The sequence below is a fragment of the Paramormyrops kingsleyae genome, chromosome 20, assembly GCF_048594095.1.
Source record: "Paramormyrops kingsleyae isolate MSU_618 chromosome 20, PKINGS_0.4, whole genome shotgun sequence".
Taxonomy (NCBI): domain Eukaryota; kingdom Metazoa; phylum Chordata; class Actinopteri; order Osteoglossiformes; family Mormyridae; genus Paramormyrops; species Paramormyrops kingsleyae.
In genome coordinates, this window is record NC_132816.1 from 6,345,908 (window position 1) to 6,368,146 (window position 22,239).

Consider the following 22,239-nt stretch of genomic DNA (forward strand, 5'->3'; position numbering starts at 1 on the left):
ATCTTCTCAATATCAGTAACTGAACCTGACTGGTCAATTTTAACAAAATCAAAGGATTCATTACAGTACAATTGCATTAAATGCAGGAACCATTTCCAATCAACAGATTACATTCATCGCAATGGACATGCATGCACATGCTCATAATCACACACCACGGGCAATGGAGAGACACCAATTAGTCTAACTGCATGTCTCTGGAATATCCAAGGAAACCCATGCAAGGTGGAGAGAGGTTGGATCCCTACCCACAGGAGCCACTATGAAACATCAATTTCATGTTTATCATACAATAACATTAAGCTGTATTACTTCATGCCTTAAACAGCACAAACCCCGAATGGCACCGTGGTTTAGATGGTTAAAGCGCCTGTCTCGTAAACAGGAGATCCTGGGTTCAAGTCCCAGTGGTGCCTTTAATGAATTTCTCCTGGCTGAAATAAGTATATTATCTATTAATGTTAAAAAAAGCACTTGGTTGAAGGGATTGTGGCTTAACAGGCTAGGCTGCCCTGTTAGCAATCAGAAGGTTATCAGTTCAAATCCAAAGCTCACTGGAATGACTTCACTACTGTAGGGCTCTCCAAGTTTGGACCTTGATTCCAAATCCAGTCCTTGTTTTATATTCTTCCAGGTAGCCAGTTTAATAATTACTGATTCTGATTGGCCACAAAGGCTTTACACCAGTGGTCTGTACTACGAATCGGGGTTACTGGCCTATTGGGGTAACTTCTCGGATTTGAGGTACCACAGTTTAAATGGACTTCATATTCGTTCACTTACATTTCGCCCAGGCTACCTTAAATCCGACAAATTTCCCCAATAAGCCAGTAACCCTGCTTCGTAGTACAGCTAGCCACAGCTCACAGGTGAAGGAGGGCTGGAAAGTCAGCAGTGCTAGAACCATGAGGACTGTGATTTGAATAGCCCTGCACTACTGGGCTCTTAAGCAAAGCCTGTAACCCTGAATTGTTCCAGAGTCTACCTGACCCTGCTCTCCTGAAAAAAATGTACATTGTTTTAGATAAATATGTCTGCTAAACAATAATCAATATATAAATATATAATATTGTATTACATATATAAAAAAGCGAAAATGTGGACTGTTTGGGTCTCCGAGGATCGGGTTGGGAAAAACTTTCTTAGACAGAGAGGCCACACCTTCCTCCAATTCATGGTCCAATCAGCTAAGGGACTTATTTTTCATCATGGTGCAGGAGATACAGGGAGTAGGAGGCCCGCTGGCAAGGCGGCGGTGCCAAAAGAAGATTAGCTGAGGTTGCCTGGCTGACTAAAGCCCTCCCTTCTTTGATTCCCCCACAAGAGAACCTCATCCATCACAATCACTGAACGACACTCATTCCCTGGGTCTGAACCTCAACCCAAGATCTAGGGCTCAGAATAAACACTTTTATTGGCTGAGACATATGCGGTCCCATCCGGCACATACAGCAGTGAATTGCAGTGCGGAATTTTTAATTGTCTGTTGTGTTTGTGCTGGAAAAAGGGGTCTCTTCACATTTAATGGGAATAGCTGTGTTTTCTATTGTTTTTGCAAATTGGTACTGTAAGTGTACTTAGCTGAAAAAGCTTCTAAATTGGAACCAGAAAGTAACAAAAAAACTGTATTATTATTCATCGATTCATCTTTCATACAACTTGTCTATACAGAGTCACGGGGTCCAGAGCCTGGCAATTTTATTATTATTATTATTGTTGTTGTTGATGTTACTACTACTACTACTACTACTACTACTAATAATAATAATTATTATTATTATTATTAGAGTAATTTCGACATTTCCCTGGCTGGCATGTGCTGAACGCGGACCACGGCAGCCCCACACTCCCTCTCCTCCATGACGCCTTCCAGCCATTTCCACACCTCCGTGATTAATCGCTCTTCCTTCACTGGCTGAAACCGGTTAAATGGCAGCTCACGGCTTTAGACCTGTATCAGTGGCCAAGTACTTCAGATAAACCCCGTTAAGCCCGATAACAGATGTGCGGCTGCCCCCACCCCCCCATGACACCCCTTATGAAAAAAAAAAAAGAAAGAAAAACTTTCATAACCTGCTATAGCTAAATAAAGATCCTTAGCGATGACCTTCGGCCCGGCCGTCCTTTAAATTAAATTTGGAGGAATATTCCTGAGGATACAATCGGGGTCAGGGTCCACCTCTTTGGAGACAAAGGCAGAACAGGGTCACGTTGGCAGCCGGAAGCCATGCCAGGAAGCCTAGGGAGGGACACAGCCCAAAGGGACAGCACTCCATAGTAGGGCACACACACCCACTTGAATCTATACCAAGTCACCCAACGGGGTACGTTTGTAAACGCAACATGCAGACTCCCAATGCATACAGAGTTGGGGGGGCAGGACACACATATCCAACCCTGTAGGCGTGAGATTACAGAGCCACCCACTAAGCCGCCATGCTGGCCAAATTAACAAGCCCCTCTGACCGTTTCTGGACATAACGGCTCTCATACTGCGGAGCTCGGCACCCCATTCTCAGTTTGCTTTAATCTTTTATGAGTCTCACACCACTATTCCCGCATGCATCCTGATGAATCATTGCTTATCCCACGAGTTGCCTTCACTGATTACTTTGAGCAGTTTGATCTTCAAGGCTTAATTTTCTTTCCGTGTATAAGTTTTAGAGGGGGAAAGCGGGGGGGGATGGTGGCTTGCGTGTCTCTGCAGGTCAGGAGTCTGTGCCTGTGTTCGGATTGGCACCAGCTCGAATCCCATGGCCAGGGGAGTAAGCCGTATCATTGCAGGGCCTTTGAGCAAATGGCAGACCATGACCCCAGGCCTTGCTTTTGCCCCCGTGTGTGTGTGTGTGTGTGTGCCTCACAGGAGAGCATGATGGGAAAAACATGAAAATTTCCTATGTACCTGTACAATGCCCGATAAAGTGTTATACATTATTAACTGAAATAAAATGTTGTTATTCACAACATACTAACAAAAACCTTTATTTACACTATAAACAAGTAACCCACTTCAAGCTAAATTATACTTCATTATTGAACGTTTTCTCCTATTTGGCATACTTTTTCACATCCAAGGAGGCCATCGTTTTGCGCCAAATTCAAACGTAAACAACAAAAAAGTCCATTAGCACTAAATAATGCTGGTAGTCACTGGAAATAAGAACCGGCTGTTTTGGAATATTTACCAAGTGTCCTCTGGTAAAGGCCCAATTTACTCTCTACGGCTGATCTGCTATGGATGCAAAAGCTGCTCACTTTTCACCATCAATGAAGCTAATTACAAACTGACTTATTTGTTTAGGAAGGTTTCCATTCTTTCTGTAATATTGCCGCTCTCCAAGTCATTTCTTTGAACCTGAAAAAGTGCGTACTGCATCAGAATGGGGTGGAAATGTGAACCAGGTTTAAGAGTTTCAGTGTTGCCGTTACTGAGGATTATTACTGTGGTCGGACCAACATCCTGCACAGCTCATTAACATTAATGTATGAAAATCGCAGCGCTTATGGCAACACTAAAATAATCCACTTTACACCAAAATGTGATAGCTACCTGCCACATAGCCTTTTGAATACAGCTAGGTGTACAAAAGTGACCCATGTTTACTTTGGAATTAGTTCCAGACATAACTATTCTGTAAGGACACATTGTTCTAATTGTGTGGTTTACAGCTCTCCGTAATAATTTATGTTAAATGTAACTTAGCAACGCAATCAGCTCAGCGATTCATTTAACGCCATACACCGGCAATCACGCCCGGTTTGCCTTGCATATCGGCACATCGTTCCTGACAGGCACGACACAATAGTCAGCCGTCTATCAAGCATGATTAATGAAACTTGCCAGTTTCACTCATCGCATCGTCTTTGCTTTATTTTCAGTTAAAATGAAAATCTGGCACAAACAAGGTTATAAAGTTCCTCAGGATATCTTTGTTGCAATGGTGCCTATCCACAAACTTTTGTGTGAAAAGTGCATAGTTAACAGTAAAAATAGATGATATGAATGATGACGTGACAACATGCAGAAGATTTTGGAATCCTAATTGAATACTATATGATGATGATAAGCATTATTATTCTTAACAACAACAACAAAAACAACAATTATAATAATAATAATGATAATTTTAAACTGGAAACACTGAAATGCAGTTACTCTGATATAGATTGCCTGCAGCTATTTCCATTGTTGACAAATGTATTTTTAACAGTTAAATTCTTTACTGGTGATGTTAACTCACAAATACCCAGAATTTAATCTCTCAAGTGGTATTTGCTTGTCATGCTAAATAATGTGTGTGTGTATATATATATATATACTCAACCCAATCTTAACCATAAGTAACAAGACTTTTGCCATGTTAAGTTTTTTTATAACAGTCACAGATTTTTACACAATTAAGTTTCCCCACGTGTGGACTGAAAAATGATCCCCACAAGGTCAAAATAACAGGTTTCTGTCATTTGGTCCCGACAATGTAATACATACATGGCCACACACACACATACACACACACACACGCGCGTAAAAGCAGCTTTAGTAGTTCGGCTAGGAGCCTTGATATATTTATAGGCTACTACACAATGACTCCTTTGGGTATGACTTCAATTGAGAGCCGCTTGGATCAATGATTCATTGATGCACACATATCCGTATGTTCTGCTGACTGCACAGCCTACCTGAAAGGCGCCTCTGTATGATACGGATCTCTGAAACTGAGAGATTCTGATCAGCCCTTAAACAGGTAATAGTCAGATGCTGAGAATCCATTACAGGGTTTTTCACGCGCACTCATTGTTTGCTTGACGTTTATCCCGCGGCTTTGATCGAAAAAGTCCTGTTTGTCAGATGGAATCCGATGTTTCTCCAAACAGCAATTGCACTCTCCCTACTCCTGAGTGAGTCATTTTTCTCTGTGCAAGAGAAGGTGTCAGGGTTACAAATGACATTCTGTGCATTTAATATAGTCTGAAACTTTGCAGTCTCAGGTAAATCAACCCCCCCCCTCACAATTCCCAGAACTCCTGTTTACTAATGGATGAAGAATCTGCCTGGTAAAGGGTGCCATTAAGTGCAGCTAAAACCAGCCCGTAACAAACACTTGCTGAAATATTAATGCTTTTTTCTCTCTCTTTCCTCGCAAGTTCCGGTTTTAGTTCATTTTTACAGCATAACTGCAGCAGGACTCCCATGACAACTGGGCCCTGTTGTAATCATATTAAACCACTTGATTTGCGTTATGCGTTACATCAAGATCCGTTAATTACACTCTTTGTTATATTAATTCGATTAATCATACCGAAAGCATATTAAACAAACATAATAATATCAGATAAAATACTCATTTTGCGCACATTTTTAGAACGTATGATGTGCAATGACGACGTAAACAGCCCATTATTATATGCACTATATATTTTACCGTCGTTCTGAGGAGTCTTTATAATCCCAGTGTAGCTGGGAAGAGATCCCACCGTACAGACTCTGCTCTCTTATTCATTAGCCTGCATCATCCAGGGTTCTTTATAATAGATGAGATATTGTTGGCATATCACACAGCCTCCTATGAAAGCTACCTTTGTTGTCATTCCCGAAGCACATACTGTACTCCTTTACAAAGCCAATGTCAACCGTTCAAAAGGCCCGCTTTTCAACAGATAGCTACATCCCTACCCCACCTTGCCCTCTAGAACAGATATCGCTCCAATCCCCAGTGCTGGGCTTTTTTTTTGCCCCCATACTTTCACTTCTCCTCTCACTTCACCCTTAAATGCAGCAGAAAGAAGGTGGATTTGCGCTGGTAGCTTTATTTGAGGCGGCCTCGGTGCTGGAAGCTGGTTCACCGTGGATGTCTGACTCGCCACGTAATGGCTCCGTGTGGCATTTTCGCGCACGCAAGATAGGGTAGCCCTGACGAAGAGCCCTGAGATTTGCCGTCAGGACAGATTAACTTTATCTTCAGATGAAGAGAGGACATTGCTGAGGAAAGAAGCCGTCATCGCCCACTTGGTGAGTTCGGGAGGTATGCGTGGAATCCCCCTTTTAGAAGTGCGCCTTGAAATCAGCCAGGCCCATTGCTTGCTGCTCTATTAAAAGAATGTAAGTTTGTTGCATTATTAAATATTCCAATACAAGGCAATTGTCATAATAATTCCATAGCTACATAAATGAAAGAACGTAAATACATAAATAAAACTTACTATAGTAAAGCCAGGATTTATGATGTAGAGCCGTAAAAGCGCTGGGATTGTATCAGGAGCCATGTAGTAATGAAGTCCTCTCTACATCGATCATCCCAGAGGCCTTTCTCGCCATTAGGTGGGAGGCTAATGTATGAAAATGTCCGAAGCTTTTCTAGAACATTAATTATTTACAGTTCCATGAGAACTCCATTATAAAAATGGTTCATCACACTGGGCTCACTCTTTCCAGCAAACACACACACATACTCGTATAAAATCAGGACCCAACGGCCTTTTCTGTCCGTAAAATTACATCACAAGGCCGTTGTGTCACTTTCGTTGCGCTGTAGCACGGTAGCCAAGCCAGGCTGCTAGGAGGACTCGCGCTTGTGGTCTGAGGTCATAAGCAAACAATGGACTCTCTGATACGTTACTTTCAGGTATATTACTTCTGAAATTTTCCCAGAGAAAGACAAACATGTAAGTCAATGGGAGGTATTGCTTACGACTCTTAAATATGTGCGAAACAGCATTTGGCATATATCAGGGAACTACGCTAGGACCCAGAGGATTTGTGGCTTTCAGTCCGGTGCGAGACCCTGATTAGGCGCCCCAGGAAGGAAAAAAGAACTTCAATCACTTGAATAAACATGCAGTTGCATTTATAGTTATTGCATAAAATAGAAGACATGTAAGTGACCTTTGTCACATGTTCAAATCTCCAGGCAGAGGTCGAGTCATTTAGCCACTAATGTTTAATAGCATATTGGGAGTTTTCTGCATCAAAACTGAAAATGTTACAATGTAGGTAGATGTAACAAAAACTAAACTGAATTGAAAATGAACTGTATATATATATATATATATATGAACTATTATATATTATTCTGAACTTTAAATGCACACCACAAAACCACCACAGATGTAACAATGACCTCTTCCCATTGTTTATTTTCCCAGTTTTATGGTCACACTTAGAATAATTATATCTGTCATCCATAATAAATTATTCATACGCTGCAGCAGACTCGCCATATTCCTACTGTTAGCCCCGTGTATTAGGTTTGCAGCCATTCCCTAAGAGGACAGACCACATCTCCTCATCCAAAGTAGAAACAAACGACACACTAGATGTCACTAGTGCTGCTTGATTGAGACGATTTTCTTACCACAAGATAGAAGTACGAACAAAATAAGAACAAAACATATCAGTGATTTACATTCTAATATAATTTATGTACTTTAACCTGTATACATTTCATTCAATTTACATATTAATGTTCTGGATGTTTTTTAAATCAGAACAAAAATATTTTTAAAAAAATGTCATCAACACAATCACAGAAACCATAGATGCGGTAAAAATATACCGTCATTTAGACATAATGCCACAAAATAAATACAAGGTTCCGTACTTCTTTTAAAATACTACTAGTTGCCATATGTACCCTGAAATAGGCTATATACCTCACTCTGTTTTCCTTAAGCTCCATTACAAACTGCAGCCAGGTCTTGCTTTGCTGGAACTTTGCTAATTTGATCAGAATAACAAAAAAAGTTAAATATCACAGAATATACACTTGCCTCATTGCATAAAAAAATTAAAACAAAAAACTGCATGTGCGTTGCATTTGATTTTCATAATTATTCCTCAGAGGCAGAGTAGAAGTGACCGCTCATATATAAATTGGCAAGTGTTTTTCAGTTGCAGTTGTTACTCTGAGTTATTAATTTAACAGCAGTGGAAGAGTCTAATGAAACGATGGGCTGCATGTTTTTTTTCTTCTACGCCTCCATTGTCTTGCCATAATGGACACATGGTCAGTCTGGGTAACACTGGCAGCTAAAGTAAAAACCCAGAAATCAGAAAACATTGAATATGGCAAAAATTAACGGGCATTTTCCCTGCTGCGTGAAACTTACACACACACTTAAATATATAACAAATATACAAATATATATATAACAGAACAACCACTGTAAAGAGTGGTAATAGTAGGCCCGTTCCATGAATCATATCAAATATTATATTATATTAGTATATTATTGCGAAAATATCAAACACATTGCACACCATGTTTAATGAATACCTTTCAATTTTAGTGAACGTCATGTTCGAAAAAGCGCCTAACAAATTTTTTTTGACCACGCCTGTCCTTCGCCAAGGTAACACGGTGAGGGGATAGGATTTTTCTCTGGGACACAATTACCAGGGCTGTGGCTGGGGTTCAATCCTCGCTAAAAGGCCCGCCATTTTGTCCCCTGTGCGGCCTGCCAAAGAGGGGCTGCAGCGTAGCGCCTGACCCCGCTGATTAGATATGTTATAGGTGGTGTTGTGGTGTCGTGACGGCTGTAAACGTAGCGACTGAGTGGTAAGTGTCAGGCTCGGTGTGATGGCCAATCATCAATCATCTCCTGTCAGGCTCCCTCTTCCAGTCAATGAGCAGCCTTTATTTAAAGGGGAGCAGGAATGCTGCCACACCGCAGGAACAAGCCCGGAGTTGTTTGCAGGTGCTATCATTCACAGCTGCCAATTAAACTCATGCTATTTCCATAATAGCCAAGGGGCAGAGTAAACACTGTATGCATGTGTGTATGTGAGTGTGTAGTGAAAGAGAGAAGGGACAAAATTAAAGCGTGTGTCCCTTGTTTTCTGTGACAACCCCTACAAGCCAACATAGATCAAAAAACAGAGATGTGGGCAAATCACAGTAAGTAAACGGTATGTGCATCTGTCACTGTAGTACATCCTATAAAAGTGACAGACAATTTAATAATAGACAAAACACTATTACAATAATAGTATAAAACAAACAAAAGCAAATGTCAAATTTAAAATCAACAAACATCTAATTGAGATAAAGAAAATTAATCATTGCTATGTCTTCACAAAAATACAAATTGTAAAAAAAAAAATAAGAAATTGCAGTATTGTGACATTAAAGAGGCATTGTGATTTAACAGTATAATTAACTCTGCTCCAACTCAGAGATTATGTTCCTCCATTGGAAAATATTATATTTTATAGGATTGTGGGGATATAAAAACTACTATGTATAATTTTACACAATAATATACAAATATACTGTTATATGATATGCTGAATATTACATTTATCTTCCAACCACTTACGTAGTATTGAGTCATGGGGTATTTATATGAACCGAAACATTAGTTTTTTGTACCTCTGTAAATGAAAATACATTAAATACATTTTTTTTTCTTTTTTTGAGGTACAAGGTTCTGCTTGTTTATTAAGAATATATTATTCTAAATTCACTCCTGCTGCTTGACTGAGTTTGCTTACTTTTGTTCGACAGCATAGCTAAGCATTTTAAACGGCTTAACCTTCCCTGTTCAGTTGCACAAAATAACAGAATCAAACAAAACCACTGTGCTAATCACACAAAATAAAAACAAGTTTAAACCAACATCAGCTTCAGCTGGCTTTAAGCTTACGTAACTACATGCACAACATTTCATGGCATTAATAAATTTATCTAAAAAGAATGGGTGCAGATGTACAAGATAAAATTACTTTTGATGTGGGCAAGAAAACAAATACATTTGTTTAAGGGCAAATTACATTTTTTTCAGTTGCTGTTCAACCGATTTAACCATAGTCGAATATTTAATGAATTGAAAATTAACACCTTTCTCTCTGATTAGTCAATAAAATTTTGCCACATTTATTTTTAAGAATGATAAAGAAAGCTACAAGTAGCACTAATAATCATGGGTAACAATCACTACAGGTTTCCTAGACCACAAATATGTGATTCAAAGCTGCATCTGGATCCTGCTGCATAATTAGACATGAGTATAATGTCTGCAGGTGAGAATTCTTGGGAAGGTCCACAAGACCTCCGTGAGGCGTAGAGCAACGCTAACGGCAAAAGCAGCCAATGATGGGCTTTCCTTTAAAACAGGCAGCCCACTCCCTATTTCCTGTGCATTTTTATTTCACATATAGTGTATACAGTGTGATGGCTAAAACAGAGGTTTACCAGCATCATTTCAGGGATAAGATTGTCTCCTGAGCATGTTTGCACTTACGCTACATTTCATTGACTACTCTATAAAGCTTACCAATAAAGCTAATAGTATATGTGTACACAAGCTATCATTTCTGTCCGTGGATAATAACGTCTGTGTTCCAGAGACCAGAAACTACCTGCCTATTCTGGTCACCCAGTGGAGGAGGACCCAAGAGTCCCTACATTACTGACAGTGGCATATAGATGATGAGGAGGGGAGTGGAAGGCAAGCCCCACCAACGACCTATCAGCAGCTCAATCTCCTTGACGTCTAGGTGACCATCATCCAGACCTTAGCTCCAAGACACACCGTATGCTGGCTGAGCTAAATTACCCGAAACGGAGCGGAAATGGTGCAAGTGCATGACTAAGACCCAGCTGACAGCATAGCAAGTCCTCCTCAAGGCGACAGTCTTCCAAAACAAACCCAGAACTGTTGCTAACCAGCCCCCCCCCAAAAAGCCTCGAATTTCTCCTCTCCCCTCATGCCCCACCTTGTGTCTCACTACCAGAGACTTTGCCAATATGGTGGCTTTTATCAGCAACATATTTGGCCTAACTTACTTTCGCTTCATGTCCCCCTTTCTCATTACGTTCCTTTCCAAGTGCATTCGCATGAAACTTCTCGAGAACATTGTCCGTGGATCTGAATGTAGAGAACAATCAGTTCCCTGTGCCCTATTCCTTTCTGAAACATAACAGCAAACTATTTCCAGAAAGACAACAACCCACAACTGCACATCATCTTCTTCAGAGGTGTGTTTCATGGACGTTTGAGCCCCTTCTCATGTTAATTTGTGTATGGAAGCTCAATCGCATTCCGGATGATTCTGCCTGTCCGGATCACTTCCTTTGCCCCTAAGTGGATCTATTGCCCGACGTCTGCAAAATGTCAACCAGAGTGTTCAAGTGAAACGTTGTTTGTGTGGACTGGAACAGGCCTATGTATTTATAAACTTTTACAGCACGGATGCTCTGCCGTATTGGGGATCTGATTATGCTTTTTTTATAACCACATTTCCAGTGCAAGGTTGTGGTGAACCTGGAGTCTATCAGAGGAAGCCCAGTTCACAAGGCAGACGGACACTTATGACAGGAAACCAGTTCACCACAGGGCACACACACGCTGACATACCCATGGAGACACTACAAACTTGGACAAATTTAGAGACACCAGCCTACTAACATATTCACATAGTCATTTGTGCAATCAGTACTGGACACAAGATAATAGTTACTTGTGGAGAAAATGAAACTAAAAAAGGACTTTTATAATATTCCTCCAGACGTTCCTACCCTTTCTGCAAACATAATCTTTAGCACAAACAGTATATAATGTCACTAGTTAAGGTATAATTTATTGTACATCACTTAAATCAAGAAAAAGTGAAATTGCAGTTTGCTGTAATTGAAATGTTATGAATTCCAACATGATCACATGCCTGGCAACCTCACTGAGACTAGCAGCCATCGTCTACAGCCAAGTCACAGTGCTCTGGGGCCTTCGGTAAGCCTGACAATCTTCATGCCGGCTCTGAAACATTGTAGATTCTTCTGCGACCCTCTATGCTTTGCTGTGTCATTGGTGATATTTGTTTGCTATGCTTTGTTATTACTTCATCTATTAACAGAAATTAGTTTTCATTTAAGGCAGCGTTTCTTAACCTGGTCCCCGGGGACCCCCAGACGTGGACTGAGGCATAGAGCTGGGAGCAAAGACGTGGACTGCGGCATAGAGCTGGGAGCAAAGACGTGGACTGCGGCATAGAGCTGGGAGCAAAGACGTGGACTGCGGCATAGAGCAGGGAGCAAAGACGTGGACTGCGGCATAGAGCTGGGAGCAAAGACGTGGACTGTGGCATAGAGCTGGGAGCAAAGACGTGGACTGCGGCATAGAGCTGGGAGCAAAGACGTGGACTGCGGCATAGAGCTGGGAGCAAAGACGTGGACTGCGGCATAAAGCTGGGAGCAAAGACGTGGACTGCGGCATAGAGCTGGGAGCAAAGACGTGGACTGCGGCATAGAGCAGGGAGCAAAGACGTGGACTGCGGCATAGAGCTGGGAGCAAGGACGTGGACTGCGGCATAGAGCTGGGAGCAAAGACGTGGACTGCGGCATAGAGCTGGGAGCAAAGACGTGGACTGCGGCATAGAGCAGGGAGCAAAGACGTGGACTGCGGCATAGAGCAGGGAGCAAAGACGTGGACTGCGGCATAGAGCTGGGAGCAAAGACGTGGACTGCGGCATAGAGCTGGGAGCAAAGACGTGGACTGCGGCATAGAGCTGGGAGCAAAGACGTGGACTGCGGCATAGAGCTGGGAGCAAAGACGTGGACTGTGGCATAGAGCTGGGAGCAAAGACGTGGACGGTCTGGGGGTATTTGAGGACTGGTTTGAGAAACATTGACTTAACGTGACTGACATTCTGTATAGGCAGGGGAAACAAATCAAACATTTTAGTACCACATTTGCCATACTGTCCCATCTAATGAGATCTGGCAAAAGACACTTCACTGGACAAGCCAAAGACAATTTACATAAACAAATGGACAACTGCCACTAACGAAAAAAGCAGTGTCATTATCATTGCTGTTTTGACGGCAACCTGCAGATGTATTAACAAACCATGCAATGGCAATGACTATCAAACAGAATCATTCTTATCAATACTTTGATATCAAAGTCTAAGTATTAAACAAAATGAATAATGTAATCATTATCCAAAGTGTGTCTGATTTTCATTAAACAAACTTTTCAGGGTTACCTCAAGTCATATAGAAGAAACTCGAAAAACATGAAGAAATTAACTTGGTATGTATAACATGAGTTCATTTCAACAGCTTACAGGATTACAAGAAAAAAAATACTACACATATTACTACAAAACATCATCAGCTAAAAATAAAAAAGGAAGCTTTGCACGTGAAAAGACCGTGTTGTGGCCAGGCACGTTACACATTTTCACATAAATACGTCGGACATCACGTACTGTATACACTGCATTATATTCAGCCCTCCGTGACATCTGTACGTAACCATAAACATCACCCGGTTAATTTCTGTAAAAGCTACAGCGCTGTGATGTCAGTTTAGATGAAACTGTCATGCCTTCTGCTGTTAATATATCAGACCTGAGAAGATCCTAACTGGAGCTTACTAAGGCTCTGGTGACCGGGGGCCGTCACCGGCCTGATCACAACATCTCCACGGTCTTTTATTTAAGGTGTTATATATAGGCGTACACGGCGTACTTCAAGCAATTACTTCAGAGTCCAGAACCCATCACGTTATACACAGGGAAACAGGTCAAGTGCATGCAGTCAGGATAAGGCACTGCAGGCTAATGCATGCAGACACAGTCATACAGCAAGGGCAAGTTACAGCTGTGCACGAATGGATTTCTGAGAAAAAGAAGACTATTATGTTTGTTATAGTCTATCGACTGCAGGTTGGAGCCCTGGGAAGAGCTCCTCTGTGAGGCCCTTATGTTAGGTTCTCCCTAAACTCCCATAAATGCTCCAGCTATATAAATAAAATACATTAAGTTGCTCTGAATAAAAGCATCAGTGAGGCAACTGGGTTTAACTGTATTTGCTCCTTCGCAATCCTGCATCCTTCTGATGTATAGTGTCAATCAGATATTATGGATCCACAGTGAATGTTGCTGACCGCATTCGCTTCAAATAAATGTTGCAATTCAAGTAAAAAAGCATTACCATTGTTTAATAAAGAATGTATTAGAGGACTGTGAGAGCCATTCGCTGCGTAATCGACACACTCATCTGCTCAAACAAAATCACACTCCCTCCACCACTGTGATTAACACTCACTTCTGTGCAAAACTTTTACACAACAAAAAAACATCACAAAACCAACACAGAAGACCACAATACTGTTTATGTGAAGGCAGTTAAACAGAGGACTGATTGGGAATCTCACACTTATGCAAAGCTTATCCATTATTAAAGGGGCGAGACTATCACGTTACAGTTATTAGCTTTGCTGAGGGCATTAGCAAGGAGGTGGAAAGGCATCTGAACCCAGAGGAGACTTCTGACAGACGAGATGGCAGGTGCAGGGGCTGCCAATCTGCCAAAACGGACCGGTTGCTTAACACCTTGCTTATTTTCCTTCTCCGTCGAAGGAAAACAAACGATTAGTGATTGTAATGAGGTGATCAGGAGCTGGCATGCTCAGAGAGAAAGATGGAGAGACATCTTCCTTATCCTTGAGTGAGGCTGTGCGGCTCAGCTCCACAGATAAAAACAACGGGGACCACATTAACTTATTTATAAAGACTGCATTGCTGTTGCAATGACAGCTGGTGGCCACAGAAGGCGCCATTTGGTCTTCAGAAGTGCACTTAATATTTCATTTCACACCAACGCGGGCTGAGCTTCTTCAAAACCCTGGGACGCCTCTGTTTAACTGCTCTACTTAAAGCTTGAAAAATGCTCATTTTTAGGTCTCTCTCCTTGTTGAAATGGAACGGCCTCCCTCTATAAAAGAGCCGGGGGGTTCATCCCACGTTCCCCGAGCCCACCATGCATCTCTTCACTACTAGCACTCAGCTTTGAAAGCCAGTGCTGATCTGGAGGGTAAAGGGTGGACCTCTGACAGAGGGTCCTTCTCAGGTCCCAGGTAAAATAAGGACAGCAGGTCTGGAGAGCGGGCCCCTCAGGTCGGGGCCCGGGGCCTCTGAGAGGCCTGCAACCGCAGACGTCGCCGAGCCAGAGCCTGCTGCTTCTTCCTTTCGATTTCCTCCTTGGTACATTTCACAGCTACCTGGCTGGAAACGAACACTGCGGAAATAAGGACATTAATAAAGACAAATTCAGTTGGGAGGAAAAAGTAATGCAAAATGAGATGATGGCATGGTGTGCGACAGCCTTCACACCAAACTTCAAATTCTTGACTTCTTCTAGCTTGTAGGTGTATTCATTCCACTTAGGTTGATGGCTCTGCTCTACATAGCAGACAATTGTCTTGTTTAACGAAGGCTGCTAACAGAGATTTAATGAAGCCACTTATTAACCCTCTGGGGTCGACGGCATCGTCGGCGATGCTGCGTATCATTCTCTTGTATTTCAGTTCATAACTGAAGCATTAAAGTTTTTAAAATGAGGTTAAATCGGCAAAAAAGTAAACCATGTCACCTTACTTTGTTTTTACCTGCATCGGAGGCGTGTAGTACCGCTCTCACCCGAAGATCGCTATTCACATTCTAAATAGCCGCATTACTGCGTATTCAGATCGCATTCGCATGGTAATTTGAGGAACAACGCAGCGGTGAAACGCGATCCAGATACATCCCCTTCAGCGCCATAAAAGGGGGTTGGGGACGTGGCCAGGTGACAATGGCTCATTCATACACATGAAAGTTGCTACATATTCAATGAAAGGAGCCAGAAATAGTTACATGAGTTAGGTTTTTCTTATTTATTTATCCAAATTAATGTTGCATCTACACCATTTAGTCATCTTCATGTAGCCAAGACTTTGGTGATCAGATATCTGGGATCAAAACAAACTGCCAGCATTGCTTACTATGTACTTTTATAATGTTTCTGCAAGTGTTCCAAACTGCATTTTGCAATGTCTATACTTTGATGTCAAATTACAAACTTCACATAAATCTGACATATTTACAAAGTACATTAAAATAAAGATGAGTGTAATGGCAAAACAAATATATAAGAAATAATTTATTTACCATGAATTAAGTTTATGAAAGAAATGTGTGACCATGCCTCAGTCAGTGAATGTGTGTTCCCTACCCCGTGTCCCCAAAGGTTAGGGATTAGACCTACCCTTGGTAGAGAGGGCTATGGGCTCAGACAGGTGCCGCTTGAAGGAGCTCGCCCGGGGGGGTTCTGCCACGCTTCCCGTGGACGCTGGCAATGACGTCTTTTTCCCGCCCTCCTGAACGCCACCTGCAGGCCCACGGGTCGAACCTCCCACCGTAGCGCTTCTCACTTGCGTGAACTTGTACGGCCTGTTCCCGTTGCCTGAAGGACCTGTGTTCGAGGTGGTGTAACTCCTAGAGGCTGACCCAACTGCCTTGCCCTGGGATTGGTTGCTGTGGGAAGCAATGGGAGGGGCCAATGGAACAGAGGCGTTGCTTGCTGGTACTGAGAAGGAACAGGTGAAGGCACAGGGGGACTTCGGCTGCCTATGTGTGACTCGGGTCAGCTGACCATCCTCACTGCCCAGGAGGGGGATGGGATTAACTCTGCACTGTTCAGCACGTGGTAGGGAGGGGATTCCGGCACTTTGCAAAGTCTTTTCCACATCGTTACAGAGTTCATACAGCAAGTCATCATCTTCGGCGTCATCCCAAAGCGAGTCAGACGTGAAAAATGAATCCAGATCTTCATCTGGGACCTCCTGGGCACAGCCCAGGCCCATACTGGCTGGCCTTTCTGAGGTCAAGCAGCTTTGGCCTACCAGCGTCTGGTCTCCGGCCCGGACTGACGGCATGGGGCGGGAGCTGTTCAAGGTCGCCAAGGTCTCTCTGACACCAAACGACCTCAGTGGTGCCCTCTCCTGCTGCTTATCAGGAATGTGCTGGGTCATTTTGTCACCTTGGTGCCTGGTTGCCATGGAAACATGGCTTGGACAAAAACTGCTTTGAGTCTCTACCTCAGGTACCCCACCACTGGTGGAACGGCCCTTCATGAATGTTCCAGAAAGTGTTCCTTGTGGCTGGAAATGGGGGTTCCCCTCCAATTTGAAAGTTATTCTGTTTCTGACCTTTACATTCTTCCCTGGAAAAATCAGAGCGGAGCCAATGCTGCTGACATCTCCTCCCGGGTTAGGCTTAGGGTTAGGGTTAGGCTTGTCAGAGTCTGCAATGCGGTCAGCAGTGGATGACTGGACCGATTTAACCTGCTCACCCTTTTTCTCACTCTGGTCTGTCTGCGTCGAGCACTGCTTGGGAGCTACGGCAAGCGGCGGGTTTAGTGTCATCTCAAGCACAAACGAGTCGTTGAGTAAATCGTCATCCCAGTCATCATCGAAGTCCTGACTCACCTTGGGAACCTTGTTTGTATTATCAGCAGACACTAAGGGAAGGTTACTGGTAACAGAATTAACCGCCTTTTCAACAGATGGCCCGGGAGGGGTCAGTATCATCTCCTGTGATTGGACGGGTGTGTTCGGGGTCAGCACCTCACTGAGGGGCTGAGTTGACCTATCAAAAAGCACGTCCAGGCTCTCCTCGGATTCCAGTCTGGGCTCTTCGTGCTCCTGAGGCATCTGTTGGGCAATGTTAGTGTTCCTGGGGGCCGTCCCCTCGCCGGTGCTCCCCGGTTTATTCAGCAAGATGGGTGGGTCGATTTCACCGTCTCTCAGAGTCCCGGCGTCGCCCGTGTCTGTCTCCGCGGCCCGTGGATCAACCTCTTTTGCCTGCTCCTTTTCTTGCTGAATCATATTAATGTCAAACTGCTTGGCTAGCTTCCTAAGGTCCTCCACACCATTCTGCCTGTAGGAGAAACATGGATGTGTGAAGTCAAGTCTAAACATTTACCTTAAAAATAACAAAAGATACCTAAGGACTGGAATACTACATTCCCAAGCAGAGTTTAACAATGTAGCAGGATATATCACAATGAAAACATATGACGATATACACTGTAGGGGTCTAACAATGCACCGTGGCACTTCGCTGTGACACAAATCATTTATTAATGTTAATGCAACAGGGTGCAATAGGCATAACTTCCAATTTTAGTTTTGCATTTTGCACTGGAGTCTGGAGAATAAGGAAAAAAAAAAAACAAGAAAACAAAATGGTTTGACAACAACTTTTCTGTAAATGTACATGTCTAAAAAGGAACAAATAAGACTTTTGAGATCCAGGTTTGTTTTCTACTACATTTTGTAGAATATATTGTAAATGTATTAAGCCATGCGTCCCAAATTGTCTAGAAAACCAAATCACGTAGATTGCATCGTTACACCCGTACTCCCAGGACAATCTGAAGCTTGTTAAATAAAATATCACTTGGGAAAATTATAAAAATGTAACACTAATGGAGGAAACAACAGAGAAATATTTTGAAATATTTACAATTAGCAGGTACTTTGGCTCACATCTGTGGAGTGAAATCAGGCTCCACCCCTTTGTTTGCATGAACAGTCTGAAGACAGAAGAATTCGGGTAGTTTGGGGAATGAGCATAAAGTGTGTCTTTGGGTTTCTGTGAAATAGTATTACACCTTGCGCTGTTTAAAGTGGGCTCAGTATCACTGTGATCCTAAGTGGATAAGACATTTCTGAAAATGGAGAGATGCTTTCTGAATGTTTTATCTATTAACTATAGTAGACACTGGAAACGTCGTCTACAAAATGCAGCACTGAGGCCAATGTGGTTTTAAAGATTAATTATGTGCCATCCATCACCGTAACCACTTAATCCCAACTGGGGTTGCGGGGGGGGAGAGAATCGGAGCCTATCCCAGGAATCACGGGCGCAGGCGGAACCAACCCCGGGCAGTCACAACACACCGCAGGGCACACACACTCACACAATTACAGGCCATCTTCTTCTGCACGCTTTTGGACCGTGGGAGGAAACCCACGCGAACACGGGGAGAGCATGCAAACGCCACACAGAAAGGTCCTACGCCCAACCCCGGAATCGAACCCGGGACCTTCTTGCTGTGAGGCAGCAGCGCTAACCACTGTGCCACCGTGCCGCCCTCAAACATACAATATGAAATTCAAGACATAAGAATGAAATGACCTTGTGGATTTCTTCCGGGTCCGCTGGTACCTGACATCAGGAGTACATGGAATAGCACTGTCTCCAATCCACTGGAGTAAGTTACATTCAGAAGCGCTCGGCCTCTCACCCTAAAGAAAACATCCAGGTTAGCGTCCAAATGCAGTGCAACAAAGACAAAAATGTCATATAAAATGAAACTGGGACACTAGGAACACACCATTCAAAGTCAATTGAAATATTGTTACAAACCACGGGAGCTATCCGACTGACGATTTCTGAAATGTCCACAACCTTTCTGGATGATTTAGCAGCCCGTTTACCTGTATGGATAAAAAAAAACAAGCTTACCAAATTAAACAGGCACTGTGAAGGAAAAAATAATTAATCAACAGCATTCATTTTTTAAAGAACTGGGAAAGTCAAAGTGCATCAAAAAAAAGGTGGATCAAATACATATTGAAGTATGAGAAGTCATGTTTAAGACTGTATTATAACACAAATACAAACATAAATACTGACCATTCCGGACAGGTGTAGGTGAGGTGGCATCCCATATGATATCCTCTATGTCATGATTTGGAGAGTCTGCACTGCTCAAACCGTTAAGCCTGATTTGTGTGCGTCTTTTCGGAGTCTTCAAGTCTGACAAGGGACAAGAAGTAACTTTAGCATCTGGAGCCAGACAGAAGCAGAAAGGGCCATGCTATGTACAGGGCTGCGACAAGAACTTCCATGAACTTAAATTTTGTCAGGCTGCTGTGATAGGCAAGGCAGCCATGGGATGAACCTTGGAGATTTGCTTCAGTGGGCTCTGCATATAGGGTCCCAGTCCATAAAGCCGACCCATCTAAGACCAGTAAAACTGACTGGAATTGAAAAGTATAATGCGTCACCAGGGTTCAGTTACAAAACAAGTGAAGACCATCAAATCAACATGCATGAGTTGAAGGCGAGATAGAAAGCTGACTGAAAATATACGCGGGGAACGTCTAACGGGGACAGTGAATTGTGCATTGTACATACATTACCTGAACGCAAAATCTGCTAAATATGGGATTACTTCGAAGATTAGAAAGTATCATACAGGCTGGCAACTCTACACATCTAAAAAAAATAATAATAACTTTCGGGTGTATAAAAGGAATAACGTTCATCGACCGCTTTTAAATAACCGGCTGGATAGCAATACAATGGGTCAGTGCACCTGGCTGTTACTGTGAACTGCTGTCAGAAGTTTACCGTTAGCTGGAACTTGGATGCCTCTTGCTCTTACCGTTTTTATAGTTAAATGACGATTCGAGGGAGGGTGACTGCTGTGTTTGTCTCAGAGACCTGCTCAACTTGTTGCTTTTTGCTTTATTTTGAGAGAGCCTGGACATCCGCTGCGTTTCACGTTCGTCTAAACGGGGGCGACTTGGAGAGGCACAGTGCTTTCTCCTTCCACTCATAGCTATTCCTTTATAATTTCAAACCACAACATTATGGTTAAAGTTGATTTCCCCACTGTGTCACTAAAAGACGCAGTTAATAACCTTAGAGTAAAATCCGAATTCTACTGCCGCCGTTTGAATGTCCGCCATGTTGCTGCAACGTTTCCTCTGTATCTCATTAGTTGAACTGCCGGCTCGGCGACTCTGATTGGTTGCTGTAAATCACGAATTATCTCGCGGTCTCTCTGGTCACGACGCGACGTATTAGCGTATTTTTTTTCAGTTGTCATGGTGGGTGCTATAGCCGATAGTTATAATTGTATGAAATTGTGTGTTTCTCCTTAAGATTAAACACAACTGCTATGTGACTGTTATAAAGTAATCCAAGTATAACATATAACTGGTGATAGTAAATTTAAAAACAGCACCTATATTGTCAAATGCAAAAATAGCAAAAATATTAATAATGATACGTCATAGTATTATTTTATTGGTCAAACAATTCATTTTAATAATACATATTAGCATAATTTACGTTAATTTATAATATAATATAATAATAATATAGTTAATTTGAAATTAAAATTATTTTTAAGGTGTTCTATGGACCAACCCACAATGCAGCTGGAGTTCAAAATATTTCCATCCATCCATCCATCCATTTTTGGAAATCACTTGTCCTATTCAGGGTCACAGGAGGTCGGGAGCCCATCCTGGAGGCTACGGGCACAGGCAGGGAACAACCCAGGACGGGGAGCCAACCCATCGCAGGTTCAAAATATTTATTTGTATATTTTTAATTCTTAGAATTCCTTTTAAGACAATTCTCATTACAGTCAAAACAGCAATATTGGTAAGCCTGTCGATAGTGTTAATATAGCCCATAATACTCTGAAATAGTATAATAATTTAAGCCACAATCCTCACTGGAAAAATTTAAAAAGATTTAAAAATGCTTGTTTAGCCACATTTTACATTTTTCTTTTTTTCAAAAACCTGTGCTGGGAAGCACTCTTCTGTTTGTTGAGGGAGCGCAGCAGCCTCTGTTTACGTTTGATGGCGTTCGGTCTTTTCCATCTGCTGTACTGAGTGTCGTGAGACTAAACCAAAAACTAAGTGTGGCAGATTTGGAGGATCAGAGCGGGATCAGAGTTAATTCCCAAGTCGTGCAATCAGCCACTTTTAATGTGGTTTCTCTAATCATGCCCAGTAAAAACACACTTCAGGAGATCTTCTATTTCAGAACTTTACTGTGTGAAAGACAGCTAAATGGGGCTGACCTGGTGCTATGCTGGGCAGCCCTGTGGCCTTGCGGTAAACCTCCACGGTTTTGGTTTAGCCATGCCATGTTCATATGGGCTAACCCAGGTACTCCAGTTTCCTCCCACCATCCAGAAATAGTGGTCTGGCAAGTCCCACCCATTCCTCCATCCATTTTCCAGCTGCTTATCCAGTAGAGGGTCTAGTAGGTTCCTGCCTACAGCCAGGGGTATACCTAGAAATTCTGGGCCCCCCCAACAAAATGTCACCTTGGGCACTTCCAACCAATTTCATCTATTCAAGTGCCTCTGTCAAGTGCTGGGCCCCCTGAACCTGCCAGGGCATCCATGTCCCTATTGCGCCCCTGCCTAGGGCTTAAGGCAGGGCTACACCCTCATGAAACCTGCTCAAAAACATGGGGAAAACATGAAAGCTCCATAGACACAGAGCTGGGCTGGGATTTACATCTTCACCCATGGTGCCACTCTGCTTCCTGGTTAAGCAAATTGATGTCCTTTAGTTGCCCTTTGTGTGTGTGAGCCTTGAGAATGACAGGCATCCCGTCCAGAGTGTCCCCTGCCTTGTCCCCTGTGATGGACTGGC

At 42.7% G+C, this 22,239-nt stretch overlaps 1 protein-coding gene, 1 long non-coding RNA gene and 1 other non-coding gene across 3 annotated transcripts; 2 read left to right on the forward strand and 1 right to left on the reverse strand.

Moving 5' to 3' along the window:
* Positions 1-342: 342 nt before the first annotated feature.
* On the forward strand, positions 343-416 carry trnat-cgu (transfer RNA threonine (anticodon CGU)). The gene has a single exon. It is a non-coding gene; the product is annotated as a tRNA-Thr (tRNA).
* Positions 417-5,683: 5,267 nt separating this feature from the next.
* On the forward strand, positions 5,684-11,457 carry LOC111850815 (uncharacterized). Its single transcript, XR_002839884.2, has 2 exons — positions 5,684-6,010; positions 10,344-11,457. It is a non-coding gene; the product is annotated as an uncharacterized lncRNA (long non-coding RNA).
* Positions 11,458-13,922: 2,465 nt separating this feature from the next.
* On the reverse strand, positions 13,923-20,565 carry etaa1a (ETAA1 activator of ATR kinase a). The gene is made up of 6 exons (XM_023825113.2): positions 20,220-20,565; positions 19,466-19,588; positions 19,196-19,266; positions 18,965-19,074; positions 16,029-17,701; positions 13,923-15,020 (listed from the first exon to the last, which is right to left on the reverse strand). Exons 1-6 carry the CDS (start codon positions 20,392-20,394, stop codon positions 14,896-14,898), a joined length of 2,277 nt encoding a protein of 758 aa, XP_023680881.2. The 5' UTR covers positions 20,395-20,565; the 3' UTR covers positions 13,923-14,895.
* Between the last annotated feature and the right edge of the window lie 1,674 nt (positions 20,566-22,239).